The sequence below is a fragment of the Kogia breviceps genome, chromosome 15 (assembly GCF_026419965.1).
Source record: "Kogia breviceps isolate mKogBre1 chromosome 15, mKogBre1 haplotype 1, whole genome shotgun sequence".
Taxonomy (NCBI): Eukaryota; Metazoa; Chordata; class Mammalia; order Artiodactyla; family Physeteridae; genus Kogia; species Kogia breviceps.
This window is the reverse complement of record NC_081324.1, coordinates 57,886,144-57,903,978: the sequence shown is the minus strand read 5'-3', so window position 1 is coordinate 57,903,978 and position 17,835 is coordinate 57,886,144. Positions and strand designations below refer to the sequence as shown.

Genomic DNA, 17,835 nt, shown 5'->3' with positions numbered 1-17,835 from the left:
TCAGGGGGAGAAGCACATAGGCGACTGCCCAGCTGGTAGCGGGGAAGCGGGGGGCGGGGGGCCTGGCTGCCTAGGTTGAGATTAGGAGGCAGAGGGCCTCCTAATGGGAGATGGCCCGGCAAGAACCAAGTAGGAACGTAGGGCCTCTGTCCCTCGGATCAGGACCGGTCCTGAGAATATGAGGAAACCGCACCGACCTGTGGAATCAGGTGCCCCTGCTGTGGAAGGAAGGAGAATTCAGAGGCTGAGGACCTTCCCAGGCGTGACACCACCTGCCGTGATTCAGTGCCAGCTGCTCCAGCGCCCCCTCCCCACCCCCTGCCCCATTACAACCAGCAGGGGAAAAGCCAAGGACGCTGCTCCTAAGGGGAGTGCATGACAGTTTTTAAGGAAAAAAATATATATACTGATACAGTTTTATTTTTCTATTTCTCCTCAGATGTTAAAAATTCTACTTAAATATTCTGAAAAGCAAAACTAGTATTTTTAGTGGCAGCCATTTTTATGCTTCCTTCTATTTATCAAGAGGGCTACTAGGACCTCAGTTTTTAGCTCTCTCCAAAAATCTCTTTTAAACTTTGTCTGCAGCTGCCTAGCAGTTTTTTCCTTATTTAGCATTCACCCTCTATTCATCTGTCTTGCTGATGAACTTGGACCTGACATATTTTATAAATTTTTGGTTGAACTGTATAAAATTCCCAATATTCTACTGTCTCTGACTTTTAAAAACTATATAGTTCCTGCTATCTCTTCCTTTTCCTGCCAACAGCAAACACATGTTGAATTAAGGAGGGGTGGGGAGCTGGTCTGCTCCATCAGAAGAACCCCGCTTCCCCCAGGACGCCCTCTCAGGCCTTCCCTCCTGGCCTGCAGTTTTCATGCCTCCTTATCTTGGTCCGTTATGAGCTGAAATTTGAATATGCCACCTCCCTATCCGTCAGAAGCTATCATTTTACCTTGACCAACAGAGCCTTAAGTCATAGAAATTTCAGCTTATGTCGGCAATTTTCTAAGACTATGTCTTCAGAACCTTTTCCCCCAGTATTTGGCTAAATCAAAAGTAAGCGTTAAGTAGTTGTATCACATCTAGGACAACCACTTCAATCGGATTTTTCCTATGTGTACAGATTTATGCAGTCATGTATGTTCTTCCAAACACACAGATACACATACACACACACGCATGCATGAGTAAGGGTCTACATGTGCAGGAGGGCAGGCTGACATTTGGGATGTCATTTCTTTAACATAAATATTTCTCTGCATTGAACGCAAGTAAGCACAGTGTTGCAATCCAGAAGCTTGTTCACAGCAGAGCCCAGGTTGAAAATAGTACAGACAATGCAACCGAAAGCCCCCTCATCCCGTTCCTTTCGTACCTTCCTTTGTCTCCCATCATTATCTTCTTTCAGGTTCTCCGCCAGCATCTTCTGCAAAATATGTTTTTGTCATTTAATATTGGGTGGGCCAAAAAGTTCGTTTGGGATGTTACAGGAAAACTGGAACAAACTTTTTAGCCAACCCAGTATATTCTTTTGAACTTCATGCTTTTTTCTTATCTGTATAATCCTGAGCTACTTTCTCATATGCGTTGCCTCCCACAATGGAGAAATATTCCATTCTACTGATGCCCTGAGGCATTGCATTTAGTTTTGCATGCCTGAGTACCCGGGAGACAAAGAAGAGCTAGCATGGGATTAGGAAATAAATGAATGTTTAAATGAGTAAAAAGATTGATTAATGAATGAAGATTGAGGGAAACAAAATTTCTCTCAACTTAAGCAAGTACTCAGCAAGAGGATGAATGGTAGCTTCTGCAATACTGGATAGATAAGCCTGAGGAAGAGACAGCATGAGTGTCATGCAACACTAGTCATGTGGGGTAATTACATGAAATTTAGAAAATTCATGACCGTAATGATCATTAAAAAATCTCAAATTGGGAGTATGTATTAGACGGATAGCAAAGCTTCTGAGTGACAGTGTCTTCATGGAAACTCAGCTGTGCTTAAAATAAACATTTCCCCATCTCCCTTAGGTTAGCCTAGTGGCTTTCAATTTTCATCTGCGGAAAGTTCTTTCTAAAAATCTCCCTTCAATGTCATATGCTGCAGCCTAAACCAATTGGTCTTGCTGGAAACTGCTTTATTACCTCTGCACTTCTCACCCAGGACCCAGCATGGGCTGACTTATTTTCCCCTAGACATTAACCGTGGCAAACCCTGTACTGCTTTCCCTGTGAATGCTTGCCTTGGCTACACTTTGCGCAAAAATTACATTCCTTTCTCTTGGATGGTGCTAAAAATGTTTTCCTACTTCTGCCCACATGATTGATGCTAATAATTAAGTGATTTATTTTGGTGTTTCCCAAGAAGGTGCCAGGTAACTTTGGGAAATTGCTTATCCTGTGTGAGCCTGTTTTCTAACCTAGAAAAAAATATGTCAATACCATCTTTGGGTATTTAGTACTAAATATTAGAGATAATATATGTAAAATACCTTGTATTGCATTGGGTCCATGTAAACACTCAATAGGGGTAGCTTTTGTTCTTATTATAAGTTGTATTTATTGGTACATATCCCAACTTCTTCACTAGATTTATATTCTCCAAAGTGCTTAGCATGTAGCACATGCTCAGTTAGTGGGTTGTTGAATCAATAACGGAATAAACTAAGAAATAGTGCCAATTAATATTAACTACAGAACATGCATCCACAGGGGCGCCCCTGTCTGGCAAAGTAGAGATCCACCCTGGCATGTTGGGTGAGGCTGGTGTTATCAGAAACACCCCATCCCAAAGTCCAGAAGGCCCGTTCTAGATACAGGTTGGTACTAAAGTCCTCTGAGGTTAGACTGTGTATAAGTGCTCCCTGGAAAACTCAATCTACTGTAAAACAGAGGAAAACTGCAGTTGCTCCCTGATTTTATCATGACTTTAAAATAGCAAAAGCAAATTTTCACATATCAGAAAGGATTTATTATGCACCATATACCAGCAGATTTATAGTAAGCAGGAAGTGAATTCCTAAAAAAAGAGCCAACTGCCAAGATACTGATGCATCTGAGTCTGTGCTCCCCAAATGTAAAGGATGACAGCACTGTCGGAATGAGAGCAGCTGCCACACTAGTGTGTGTGTGTGTGTGTGTGTGTGTGTGTGTGTGTGTGTGTGTGTGTGTGTGTTTCCTCGTGGTCACAACAGCCCGTAGGAGCTGGATCTGATTTTCCCATTTCACTGGAGGGGAACTGGAGCTCGGTGGACCAGCTCCCTCAGGGTTGTGGGCAGGGCACCGTCCTGCCTGGTCGGCCCCTGACAGCATCTGCCTCGTTCCCAGCAGCACAGAGATTGGGGGCCTCTGGGGACAGGAACGTGGGCACAGAAATCTACTGGAGACAACCGATCACCTGTAGCAGGGGCCAGAGCCTCTGCCCTGAGCCTGCTGTCAGCCTCCTAACACATCCTGGAGTCAGGATTCAGCCTTGACTGTGGTCTCTCCTCTTTTACCCACAACCGGCCCTTCACGTTCAAACACAAAACTTCCTAGCTGGTTTCAGGAGGATGAAGCAGTCATCCAGATACACTATTTCTGGATACATGAATGATAAGAAGTAAAAGCATGATATTTGCTGATACTGGTAAAGATGTCTAGTTACCCCATAGTATTTTGTGATACAGGTAGTCAAATTAGGACTTGAATATTGGAGGATACAAACTGAGTTAGGTGTTTACATGACATTTTCGTTGCTCTATTGGATGTACACCTTTAGGTTATTCTTAGATTTTTAAGTTTTTTTTTTTTTTTTTTTTTTGGCATCACGGCATATGGGATCTTAGTTCCCCGACCAGGGATCAAACCCAAGCCCTCTGCTTTGGAAGCATGGAGTCTTAACCAGTAGACCACCAGGGAAGTCCCTTAGATTTTTAAGTTTTTTAGATTGTGAAAACCGTATTGCTGATGACTGTACCTGTAATGTCTGCTGACCGGTGTCTATGATCTGGCACCTGAGATCTTCGCAAAGGGCAATATGAAAAGAAACTTAACCTGAGTGTGTTCAGTGAAAGGAGAATGTCTCTATTCAGCTTTTTAGTATTGGATGTACGTCTGTTCCAATGACAGTACAGCCCTGATGCATCACCCTAAACTGACGCCTGTGCTCTCATTTTTATAAAAACCAGTGCCTTTGGCTGCCCGTATTCGGACATGAACTTGAAAAAGGAGGCAACGCTTCACGATCGTCTGCGAGAACAAACACAGGCAAATGTGGACTCAGACTCTGTGCATTCAAAATCGAAAAACCTCTGTAGTTTGAACTTCAATGGAAAACATGAAAAGGTGAACAGCCAGTCCAGGTAAGGAACTTCTGAAAATGTGAACCAGAGAGTAAAGCGTGTAGAACAGAAAAGAACAAATTTGTTGGTAATAATAGTTTCTTGTGTTTCTTCAAAATCTTTCTTTATTCTGTATATTATTGTGTTCACTGGCTCACAGAATTCATCCAAGCCTTGACATTTATTCTAAAAGTATTTTTTCTTACTTCATCCTCAAAAATTTGAATTTACCTCTAAGTGTAGATATTATATGTAGGCAACAGAAAGCAAATCTCACGTGTAAATTCTGTAAGACTCCCTGTATCTATGGAGTCATCTCACAGGTGGCGTCTCTCTGGGCACGTGGCCCAGCGTTCACATCCTCTTGGTCCCATCAGAATCCCCTCGCTCACTTGGTACTTGTCATCTTTAATCCCAAAGTCCCTCAGATACGATTTCCTTACTCGGAAGAGTTTCCTGTTTTGATTTATCGATGGCACATCATCCTTTTGTTCCTAAGTGTAAACGTACGACTTTGAGGATCAGTTCTCAATTTTTATTTACTTATAATCATTTTCTAAGAAGCTACAGATGCAACCTTACTTGCTCTTTTTTAACCTAAATGAGTAAATAAATAACATTTTAAGATAAAAGTTTCATCCTCCATGCTGGGAATTATAAACACAGGAGAATCTAATTACAAGTAAACAACTGGAGACCAGACAGAGATGGAGCCATGAAAGGCTCGGCAGAGGTGAGAAGTGGGTGTTTCTCAGGCCCCGCTGCAGGTAGAAGGCGCTGGCATTCAAGGTTGAGCTTTGGAGGAGCTGCTACGGGAGGGGCTGCCGGTTCTCCGGACCACCATCACCCCCACCGCCCCCCCCCCAGGCCCTCGCCCAGCCCTGCCCTTCCTGTTCAGCACGTGGGAGAGGAAGGTGCGCGCCTCTCTGCGGGGGCGGACTTGCCAGGAACCCCTTTCTGTCCTTTCACCCTTCAGTCCCAGCGTGGATGCTCCTTTACTGCCAAGGTCTGTTCACTGGGAGAGTTTGGCTCCTAGGACACACTTTTCACGTGGCCTTTACATCCTGGCCTGTGCATTTTGTTCTTTTTATAGAGCCTCTAGGTGACGTTGCGTTTTCGTTAAGCAGCCGATTTTGAGCGTGGTCGCTGTGCACGGGCCGCCCGGCACCCTCCGCAGCGCGCGCCCCATCCTCTTCCTCTGGGTACCGCGCAGCTCCTCCGCCGCATGTTATCCTGCGTTTTCTCCTTTGCTGTACACCCACTCGTCCTGGCGGAACTGTACGGGGTCTAGTTTTTCTTTACTGCTTTTCACACCCACACCGTTTACAACTTCAAGTGGCTGAGAGAGCTCGAACAGCTTTTCCATTTCCTAGTTGAGGGAGTTGTTACTTTTTAAAAAAAAAAAAAAACTTTTCCGGGGAACAGCGCTTGTTTATTCCAGAGACCAGTGCATCCATTTGCTGTTACTCTTTTCGTTCTGCTATCTTTTTTCCCCGCCACATAAAAACTCAGCCTCTCTTGAAAACATTTCAGACATTCATCCTCAATGTCAAAAGTCAGAGAGAATAAACAGCTCTTTGAACTGCTTGAAAAAACGATGACTCCGTCGTGTTCTCCCGGAGGCGAGCCCGGTCTTTCTCTTCAGCACAGGTGTACGGCTCCCCAGTCCCTAGCTCGCCTTTCGGTACATTGTTGTGTGCTTTGCCGTTTTGAAGGGTTTTTGCCCTGAACTGTGTCAAATAAGCATAATTACTACAGAGAGAAAAACAGAATGTTAGCTGATAACCAAGCAGAAAAATTACACGTGATCCTATTCTGTCAGATCCTGTTTCATGAATGCACAGAGCTGTGTGAGCGGCTGCGCGGAGGGGGGGAGTCTCACGGTCCACGTCTCGAATTGTTAAGCCTTCTTTTTCTTTCACATCCCAAGACCAAAGCCACCCTTGCACTCCAGTGCCCGTCCTCTTTTTTCTTAAACCAGCCATCACAACAAGACGATGTTCGGGTCAGGTGGTCTTGGCAGTAGTGCTTACTTTGACCTGCTTCCATCCCCATGACCTCCTGTTCACCGTCCAGAACTCCAGCTCAAGGAAAAAAAAAAAGAGAACAAGGAAATCGACAAGGAAGAATATGTAGGCTAATGATGAGCAGCTAAAATTTGTTTCAACTCTTTTCACAGTTTATTTGCGGTAATCTCCTGAGGCTGCCTCTCCTCTAACCCAAACTTTTGCTCTTAAAATCACAAGATACCATGTACAGGTGGAGGAGAGTGTTTAAATCCCATCTGTCCTCTTCTACATGCTGAGGAAGAATAATTTATAGTTGGCATATGTCCAGGGATAGACAAGAGGGTGAAATTCGTGAAAGTCAGGGTTTTAATTTCCTCTGGCGTCCAGTGCATCCATGGTCACCGAGCCCTGGACAGGCCTGCTCTAACTTCTTATTACAAGCAACACTGTCACCTTAGCATCTCCAGACTTCTTGCAATTCCAGTGCAAAATACAAAATTATCTCTTGACCTTCTTCCAAAATCAATTAGATGCTGCCCCAAAGTTAGGGAATTTTGTGTTTTCCTTAACTGCCTGCCGGTTTTGTGTTTAGTTTTAAAAAGCACGTTTATTCTCATGTTAATCTTTGGAGAGGGAGTTATTATTAGTAAATTTTAAATCTCCATGACTTAGTAGTGGAAATAGTCTATTTATGTTCACATTTTCTTAGTAGAGGGTCATGCTATGAATTTGAGTGGATTATATACTACTAAATGTTTATAGGACTCATCTTCATAGTAGTACGATTGCATGTTAATATAATATTAAAGAGTCAGATTCACAATAGGTCGCCATTACTGGAAAACTGTATGCTGTAAATATATTCCCTTTGTTGGTGCTAGTAGAGTGATTAGTATTATATTCATGGTGCATTAAACGGAGGCAGACGACCTTAACACTTGAGCATCTTTCATCTGGGAACGTACTCTAGGGTGGATACCTTAATTTGTTTGACAGTTTAGTTTTCAGATACATTACCTTTAAAGTTTCCCATAATCTTGTGATTTAGGCAAAGCAGACATTGTTGTCGTTATATTGCATATGTTGTATAAACACATATACAACTATATATATGTTGTGTGTATAGTATTGTCACTTATTGGTGAAGAAGTAGAGGTTCTCACTAGTAGCTAATCCAGGACATAGGTCTCCTGGTTAAATCCAGCATATTCTTAGTTCGGTAAACTGATAATAGTAACAAGAGATTCATCAACAGTAATACTAATACTGATATCATACACGTATTAGCTTGTGCTGCAAAGCATTGTGCTGAACAATTCATATGCATGGTCTTGTGAATTTTATTTCGTCCTGCCAACAGCTCTGTGCGTGGAAAGTATGCTGACTCTGCTTTTATAATGTAGGCACCTGAGGGTTCAGAGAGATTTAGGCAAAGTGTGCAGGACCACACAGATAATTAGTAGAAAAGGTGGGGTCTGAGTTCAGAACTACCCGACCCTAAGTCCTATATGCCGTTTTCAATGGCATCAGGCTGGCTAAAGAATGGCAGGTGGGGTCTCTGAAAACGCCTGGCTGGGTTTATATTTAGACTTTCTACGGCTCTTCAGGGTCATCTTGTGAGGCATTTATTTCTTACTTTGTGAAAACAGAACTACTGAAGGGGAAGACTCTCAACCATGTTTGCACCAAACTGTTTATTCTTATGTATATACTATATAATATATATATACTATATAATGTGTATACTATATAATGCAAGACTTCCACCTGAGCACGTTTCTTTGTGATAGGTACTACAGGCTTCGATCTGCAATGCGGGAATAAAAGTATACTCATTATACAGTTTCATCATAAGAAAATTACTTGAAATGCAGCTGCCCCCCACGCCCTATATTATGTTAGCTGGCTTCCCCGGGCCTGTGTAGGACATTTTTTCCAGGCCCCCTCCCCATCCACCTGGGTGTCCTTTAATAACAACTTCTGCCTCTAATTTACACAGTCAGCAGGACCATTAGTTAAAAGAGCTGTCATATTCAATCACGGCTATTAAGAAAACCTAAGAAAATGCCTAATAAAGCTCACTTTGTTTTTCCTAAAGCTTGCCATAGCATACATTTTACGTACTTCCCAAAGGCCTATATTGACAATAAAAATGGCTGGGAAAAATTATGGTAATCACAGAGACTGGCAGGCAATGGAGTAGCTCCTTAATGATCCTCGTAATAAACTGCTCTGCTATGAGCCAACTAGTTTGTTTTCACGACTCAGATTACCTTCTATGAGGTCCGTTCTCAGAATTTAACCAGTGTTAGCTGGTTGTTCCGTGTATGAACCTTCCAAGCCCTTAAAGAGGTTTCCTTGAGTCCATCAGCCTTTGCTCTTCCCAGTAAATTCTCTGCTCTCGGGGGCCAGGACTCTCGGTGCCCACTCACGCCCTGTCACCATCCGCAGTCGTGTTCTTCTTCCTGCGCGGGTGCCTTTGTTCCCATTCTTCCTGCCTCCTTTACTGCAGCTGCGTGTTCCCTTCTCCAAGGCTCATCTGTGTCTTGAAACTTTCCACAGCAGTTCAGCCCGTGTGAGCTTCTGGACCTCAGAGATGGTGTTTTACACATCTGTGTATTTTTCATGTCTAGTTCAGCGCCTGACTCTTAGCCGGAACTTGACAAATGAAATAGATGTTGAGCACCCGCGCGGTGCCAGGACTCTGCTGGGCCCTGGGGTGTGGATCGGATGAGAGCGAGGCCCCTTCCTTGTGCTTTGGGTCTGCTCCACGCTTTGCGTCTCCTTGAGCCTTTTTGATACTTGTTTCGCACACGTGCCTTATTTTCTCAGAAAGGTTGGAGGCTGCTAAGGAGTGAGAAGCAGTTTTTATTATGCTTGCATTTTTCCTTCACCACTGTTCGCATTAGTGAACAGTGAATCGTAGTTGACTGATTCAGGTACATACATTTGTTTTCCCATAACAGTCTCGATGTCTTTACCTGTAAAATGAGTACAATATCCGAGGCTTAGGTTTGTATAGATGCAGATAGATAGAGATGTATGACTGGGCCTGGAACATAGTAGAAACTCTTGAACTAATAATTCCATATCTTTCTTCCATTTTTATAAAACTCATTGATCTTAAAGTCTTGCAGTTGGACTGGTTCTAGTTGCGTCTGTAGCACACATCTTTGCACCAACCATAGAAATTTAGCCCTTTGTTTATTTATTCGGAACTGAAGTAAACCCCATAATCAAGTGAGCAGTGATCAAAACACGGAGACACCCAGGGTCCTCGGGGTCTGTGGAGGACTGCGGTTGGACAGGAAGCCCCCGGCCGTCCGGACAGCCCCCTCCCACTCCATACTTCCAGCTGGACTCTGAAGGACCTCCAGCCGAGTGTGACGATCCTGGAGCTTTACAGTGGCAAAGGACTCAGAAGGTTATCTCGTCCAGCTTCTGCAACGGAGACATAAGGATGTTAAAGTCAAGAATTTAGGCCCTTATGGACACTGTCATTAGTGGCAGCCCCGAGCCCTCTGACCCCGGGTCACTGCTCTGCTTGCCATCTCTCCTCCTCCCGCAGAGTGAGGTCAGAACGGAGCTGGTTTATGGCGTTATAAATACCCGAACAACACGTACCTCCCTGAATTCAGGATCCGGACCATAGCCGTTCATTTATTCATCAGTTATCCATTGAACAAACCCTTAGAAAGGCACTGTTCCAAACTCCAGTGATACAGCAGTTAAGAAAACAGACTTAAATCCTCGTTCTCATTAAACTTTCACTTAGTGCTAAGAAAACCCACGCTGGTAAGTGGCGGGACGAGGATCTGAACTCAGGCAGGACGGCTCGACCCCGCAGCCCAAGCACTGAGCTAGGTCACTCACGGCACTGAAGTTTCTTCATCCAGCGGGTACGTGCGGAGCGTCTGCTGTGGCCCAGGGGTGCCTTAGGGGTCAGGGATCAGGAGGGGAACAACCCCTCCCATCCCCGCGGGGAGCGTATTTTCAGGGAGAGGAGACAGAGGAGGGAAAACAAAGGTAAACCAAACGCAAGAGAGACCCACAGGCTGTGGTAACTGACGAGGAGTGAAAGGGGACCTTGGTCTCAGCACTTACCCACCTTAAATTCCTGGAGACCATAGGCAGATCCAGGCCATTAAGACAAGTTAAAGGGTTCTGTTGACTGTTTTGCACATTGAAACCGAAACCAGCCCGTGGAGATCAGCTCAGGGGTGTAGACGGAAGCTGTGATGCGATGAAAGGACCTGGCCTCCTGGATTCCTCTTGCCTCTGTGCCTCTGGCACCTTCACTGTAGTCTTGTGTTTCTAAACAAATTTATAGTCTTCCTAAAATGTGATAAAGTAACCAACGTATGCCTTAGAAAGATCTTTAAAAATATCCTTCTGTGCGGATTTTCATGAGGCATTTTTTGATTTATTGTGGATCTCTGGATTTCTGGAATCCTGCCTTGGCTCGGGCCCTTAGTAATTAAATGCTGAGAACAGTGTGTGCTAAAGTGTCGGTGGTTTCTTCCGTCAGGGAAATATTGGTGTTCCCAATCCCCAGAAAAACAAAACTTCGTTGCCTAAGCAACAACGGGCATTTTTTCTCATCCACATACTTCATCTGGCTTTAAAATAATTATTTCCTATTTATTGTAAATAGTAAAGTTGTGACATTCAATGTCAGTTTTTTCTTATAATTAAAGCAATGCTTGTATATTATAGGAAAATTAGAAAATATAGATTAGTAAGAAAAAATAAAAGTTAAAAACATTGTTAATACTCAGGTGTTTTCCTATCAAACAGCATAACTTGCAGTCTTATAAAAATATGATAAAATTCCCACTGCAATAATTCAGATAATATACAAGTTTTTAGGAATAATAATTTCTCACTGTCCACTCATTAGCTCTAATGCTGCATCCCGAGGTTACTTGTGTGAATAGATTTTCATGTTCTTTTCTATACTTTTTCTGTGTACAGATATGCAGGTGCACATTGACTCTTTTTTAAACATCTTTATTGGAGTATAATTGCTCTACAATGTTGTGTTAGTTTCTGCTGTATAACAAAGTGAATCAGCTATTTGCCTATGTATATCTCCATATCCCCTCCCTCTTGTGTCTCCCTCCCACCCTCCCTATCCCACCCCTCTAGGTGGTCACAAAGCCCCGAGCTGATCTCCCTGTGCTATGCGGCTGCTTCCCACTAGCTATCTATTTTACATTTGGTAGTGTATATATGTCCATGCCACTCTCTCATTTCGTCCCAGCTTACCCTTCCCCCTCCATGTGTCCTCAAGTCCATTCTCTACGTCTGCATCTTTATTCCTGTCCTGACCCTAGGTTCTTCAGAGCCTTTTTTTTTTTTCTTAGATTCAATATATATGTGTTAGCATACGGTATTTGTTTTTCTCTTTCTGGCTTACTTCACTCTGTATGACAGATTCTAGGTCCATCCACCTCACTACAAATAACCCAATTTTGTTTCTTTTTATGGCTGTCACTCTTTTTTTAAAATTACATTCATTTTTTGTTAATGTTTCTTTGAAGGTTAGCTTGTATCACTCTGGACAGCTTGTAATATAACCCTGTTGAACACAGAGCAAGGATGCTGTGTTCCTGAAAGTTTAACACAGGAGGCTTTAATAACATACACACATATTTTATCCCAAGTTTATAATGGAGTTCTGAACAAAGCACCTGTAAATAAGTCAACATTTATGACCAGAAGAAAAATACTCTGGTCTTGGACTTTTATTTTTATATGGAAAAGTTATAAAGACCTAAGCAACTAAGTCTACCCACAAAGAAGAAACAAATTTGCCTTCTTCCTTATGGAAAGCCATGTGACAACATTGTTGGCTCAAAGAAAGTCTGACAATAAAAGATATTAGCTTAAAAATATGTCTTATTTATTTGACAACCTGTCATGAATAATTTGCCATATCAACACAAGTGGATTCAATGCACTATTTTTAATAACTGTATCATATTCCATAGTGTGGACGAACTTATTCAACTCATTCCCCTATTGACAGGTATTTAGGTTGTTTCCAGTATTTTTCCTCTTATAAATAATGCTGTGGTAAACATTTTCACATGTATGTATGCGTATCATTTATTGATGCTTTATAATGTAGTATTCTTTAAAGTTTAATTACCTTTTATTGACAAACTAAACATATCCTGTGAATTCTCCTTTCTGTTGGTGGAGTCTTGCAGGTCCTTGATCCATTTGCTTTACTGTAAATAAGTTCACATTTACCCACGTCCTTACACACAGGAGCACATAGGTGTGGATGCACATAGGAAGTGTGTGCGGTACTCGTAACCTGCCCGCAGCCTGCACCCCAGCTCATCACCCTCCAGCCCCACTACTGATTCTTCTCACTCCCACCCTCCACGTGTCTGTGCCTTTGCAGGCTCCCTCTCTTCACTTCACTCAGTAAAACTTGCTTCGAGGCCTGGTTCAAGCTCACGTCCTCCTGAAGGTGTTCTCTAACCTCTCGAACCTTTAAAGCAGAAAACCCCCTCTTACTTTGTGACTCCATCATAGTTTCTTCATCTCTTCCTTGCGACCCTTCTCTCAGTCTGCTCTGTGTGAAGGTAGGCGGTGGACACACCTGTGTCCTCAGATAGATTATGTATCTTGGTGGCAGACACCACCTCGGCCGAATGTGACACCTGCAGGTAGGAAAAGCTCAAAGAAATGTTGGCTGGACTTGGACAATTTGTCTAAAAATAAAAAGTAGTTGGAGCCCAATATTTGCTTTCCAAGTCCCATTATAAGTTATACCTAAATACAATTATTAGGGCAATTTTGGGGAAAAAATAGCCATGTGAAACAATCACAGATTGTGTGTATATTTTTGGCCTCAGGGACCTTTTCCTTATAGAACAGGAGTCAGCAAACCTTTTATGTAAAGGGCCAGATAGTGATTATTTTAGGCTCTGCCGGCTGTAAGATCTCTGCTACAGTTGTTCAGCTTGACCGTTGTAGCATGAAAGCAGCCATACACAATAAGTAAACCGACGAGCATAGCTGTGTTCTAATAAAACTTCATTTATGAAAACAGGTTACGGCAGGATTTGCCTCGTGTACTGTAGTTTTCCAACTCATGTTCTAGAAGGTGTTTATTTACATGTAGACTAACCTGAGTTAAATTCAAATTCTTGCTCTTCTACTTGCTGTGTGACTTTGGGCAAGCTACTTAACCTCTCTGTCTTTTTCAACACACACATATAAGATTACTATTACCTCCTTCGTGTTAGGCATCTGGTTCAGGCCTAGCATTTATTGAGCACAAAGCAATAGCCACTGATTTGCCTCATTAAAAGTAGTAGAAGCATAGAAGGAGGGTCAGAACATGCAGCTCCTTTTTTCAAGGAAGTAGCAAAATCCTAAGTAAAAGGCAAGTCATTTGGAAAAACAACAGATAGTAAAGACCAACGGATAGTAAAGATAGTAAAAACAATGGGATGGCAGGGGCATGTCTTCAACACAAGCACTGAGAGTCACGTGCACTCCTCTAAAATGAATCACAGACAGACAGAGAGAAGGGTAGCTTGACACTTGCTGCAGCAATAGCGATTCTATTAACAAAGGGTTTTGAAGGTTGTTTAGATGCTGGAGCTATTATGACTACATAGAAGGTGGAGGCTGGGCTTTAAGAAGAATTGGTGAAATAGTCAGAGCTGAGATTTTTGTGGTATTACCTTTTCGGCTAAAATGCAAAGAATATTAATCTTCAGCACATGACTGGCCTGATCGCCTCCAGACATTTCTGACCGTGTGCGGTAGATTCTCCCAAGGCCGGTGCTGCGGTGGCTTCTTTCACTGCCATCAAGATAAAGCCCAAGTGCTTGAGAGCAGCGTGCCAGGCTTCCCCAGCTCCGCTCTAGCCAAGTCCTTTAGCCCCGCCTCTGGTCCTTCCTTTCCTCGCACAGTGCAGATGCTCCAGCCCCATCAGTTGACTGGCTTATTCGTGTCCCCAGATGCTCTCCCTTCCATTTTGCTCATGCTTGGTCTGTGCCGCTCCTGCTTTCCTCCCACCCTCATCCCCTAGACCTTCGTGGCCCCGTCGGTCACCCACGTCCCCATCCTTTCAGGACAGACCCGGCTGCACCCCCAGCCTCCTCCCGACCAGCCTGCACAGAGCCGCACCCTCCCTCCAGCCCCCGGGAACACTGCTGTCCTCCCCGTTCTCTCCCCTCCCTGCGTCAACAATCTCCAGCTCCAGGCCATCTGTAGACACTCAGGAATCCCTCCGTTCCTGCAAGATGATGTGTAGGGTAGAAGGAAGCCTGGATTTGGAGTCCGTTGAGTCTGCACTCTGGCTCTACCACTGACTCACGGTGCCCCCAAGATGGGCAAGTGGTTTAATATTTCTGAGCCTCAGTTTCTTGATTCACAGCCTCCTGCACCCACCTTATAGAATTTTTGTGAGGATGAAATGAGGTTAAATGAAATGAAGAACCTGGGAGTCCTTAGGAGGCACGTGCCTCACTCAGGAGATGCAACAGAATCTGAACAGTTTACAGCAGGGGGTCCCCAGCCCCCGGGCCAAGGACCAGTCGCCGTCTGAGGCCTGTTAGGAACCCAGCCGCACGGCACGGCAGGAGGTGCGCAGCGGGTGAGCCAGTGAAGCTTCATCTGCTGCTGCCCGTCACTGCCTGTCACTCGCGTGACCGCCCGAACCATCCCCAGCCCTGCCTCCTTCTCCACCCCCCACCCCCGCCGCGGTCCTGGGAAAAATTGTCTTCCATGAAACTGGTCCCTGGTGCCAAAAAGGTTGGGGACCGCTGGTTTACAGGGTTTGACTTGGTGTTTCTCCCTGGTGATGTAATAATTTTGAAAGCGAGAACTATTCCTAAATATATCTGTGATTGATCGCAGCACCTTGCATTTTTTTAAAAAGCCACTCAGTAAATTTATTTGATTTATTTTTAAATTGCTTTATAAAATCCTCGTCAAAGTTATGTAAGGCATACTGGCTTCTTTTTCTTTTTTTAGTTTTGTAAGATAGAACTGCCATCTTCATCAGCGTGTATTTGCAGAGGGATGCTTTCAGATGGTTTGAAAATCAACTCAAGTTTCATACAATTTGTAAAGTTTTGGGGGAAACACCTAACTATTTGCCAAAAAGACATAAGCAGAGCTGAAATTGTTCTTTTCTTTTCCATCTTATTCTTTGCAAAATGACTTTACTGTGCACATGTGCCTCTGACATCCCGTGTTGACCAGCTCTCTCCCCTAGAGGCTCATTGCTTAGGGCTAAGCCCTCCTTCCACCATTAATGTTCTTTCCTACAAGAATGTAGATAAATCCTGATGAGATATATAAATAATTTTATAGTATATATTATATATATAATGAAATTAAACATATGGAATTAATAAAAATATTCCCTGTATTTTTATGCATGACCATGATGCATAAGAGTCTGTAGACTATGTTATAATACAGTGTTTCACTGATTGTTCCAAACAAACCCTGTAAGGCAAGTACTGTCTTGGTTTTGCAGGTTGGGAAGCTGAGGCTTCTACTAGAGTCTAATTGCTCACTCTGGGCCTCAAACCCAGGGCACAGGGCCTAAGACACAGACCCAGGTTTGGGGTGGACTGGTCTCTGCTTGCACCACAGGAGATTACTACCTGAGGCTGGTGTGGGCCACAATGGCTGTGTAGGACCTTCTTTTAAGGTCCAAAGGTGGGATTTCAACAGAAATTCTTTCTCAGTTAATTGCTTTTTTGATTAAAAAACTCTTCATGGTTAAAAAGTATCTGATCAATAGAATGTGTTTCTATCATGACATACGTTTTTGGAACATACAGATAAAATTGCCTCAAATTATGTCCCAGTCACTTAGGTTTCTATGTAAGATTTTAGTAACTGAGTCAGTTTCCTCATCTAAAACAAAAACTGAAACAGTACTGGCATGCCTACCTTAACAGCTTGTCAGTGAAGATAAAAGGAAAGAGCAGTTACCCAAGTGCAATCAGAAAATATATTTGCCAAGCAAGGTAATATAATTTTCATTAAAATCTTAAATACTGCAGATAAATTAATGAACCCTCTCAAGTCCGTCTACCTAAACTTAGTTACTAGGTAATTAGCAACACTGGAAAAGTTTCATTTTAGAAACTTCCATATTCATTACAAACGATGAGCCTCAAGTTTTAATGAAGTTCCATGATGAAAGAGTTACAGAGTTAGTCCTTGCTGTATTCTGGAGCATTTAAAAAGTTAATTAATTCTCTGACATTCAACAGTGTAACTAAATTACTTTGTACAGTTGTTTGAACACAATGTCTATAATCTTCTGATTAATGTAAGCACAGAAATCAGCAGTAGCAATTATTATTTACTACCTACTACACCATCACCTACCATCCCTACAGCTCTTGCTCAGAATCTGAAGAGGTTATTCTCCAGAGAGTTTTAGAAACTTTTTGTTATAATAGAACAGGGGGTTGGGAGCTTTCAAGTTTCAGGTTTCAAACTTACAGTTTCTGAACAAAAGTGTATTTTTAAATCTTAAATTGAAGAACAATTCTAGCAAGGCTCGGCTCTGTGCAGCAAAAATACCTGCTAATTCACTATTGTTTACCCTGCGATTTCTATTTAAATTTGTGCTGCTGTCATGATTTATTCCTACCTCACAGGATAATGAATCTAGGTTTTATTTCTGTTCTTTGCCCAGACTTGTACAGCAGGCAAAGTGTTTGAAAATCAAAGGAAAAGAAGATATTGACTTGGATATTCTCTTCAGAGGTAAAAACAAAAACACTAGCAAAAACGCAGACTCTGCTTTTTTGTTGGGAAGAATGTCTTGTTTGTGTGTTTGGCTGGTGTTATCATTCCAGTAAGGAATGGGGGAAAGAGCCTGCCAGGGGCCCAGACACTTGTGCTCTCCTCTCATCCCAACCCTACTTCACTGCTCTGACCTCCATTTCCTCATTTTTAAAGTGAAAGACTCTATAATCTGCTCTGTGGTCCTCACTGATGACAAGACAAATCTAAACCTGTAGAAAGAACACATCTCAGTGGTGGAATCTCTCTCTGCCATCTGCACAGGGCGTGGAGGGAAACCAGAAGTGTCTCCTTGCGTTCTTATAAGTTGGGGGACTGCAGAATGTACTCTGTTAGCAAGACAGGCAAGAAGGTTATGGCAAACTTTAAGTGTTAAAAACTAAGGGATTATTAGAGTATAGGGGAAAGAATTGCATGTTTTCGCTTAATTATGTTTCTTTGCAATTAAGGCTCAATATACACAGAACGTCATGTATAATTTTGAGGTTATATTGTAGCAAGCTATGGAATATATTTCCTCTTGGGTGTGAATTTGGTACAATAATTTTTATTTGGTCAGATAAAAATGTTGGTAAGTTGTATTTTTATGTCTTCAGCAATGTAGTTCTACATGTTGGTATCTTCCAGAACATGGTAGGAGATCTGTTTATCGTCTAGAGGAAAAGAAAATTAGTGAGTTTTCTCCTGATTT

The 17,835-nt window shown here is 42.8% G+C and overlaps 1 protein-coding gene across 2 annotated transcripts in view; it reads left to right on the top strand.

Annotated features, from left to right (window-relative positions):
* Positions 1-17,835, top strand: part of L3MBTL4 (L3MBTL histone methyl-lysine binding protein 4) — a 374,898-nt gene that overhangs the window by 255,172 nt on the left and 101,891 nt on the right. The window contains exons 15-16 of one of the 2 annotated variants that reach the window (XM_059039839.2): positions 4,177-4,350; positions 17,035-17,105. In XM_059039839.2, coding sequence (XP_058895822.1) covers positions 4,177-4,350; positions 17,035-17,105 — 245 coding nt within the window. The remainder of the gene's footprint in view (positions 1-4,176; positions 4,351-17,034; positions 17,106-17,835) is intronic. The other variant, XR_010836709.1, reaches the window with a different exon arrangement.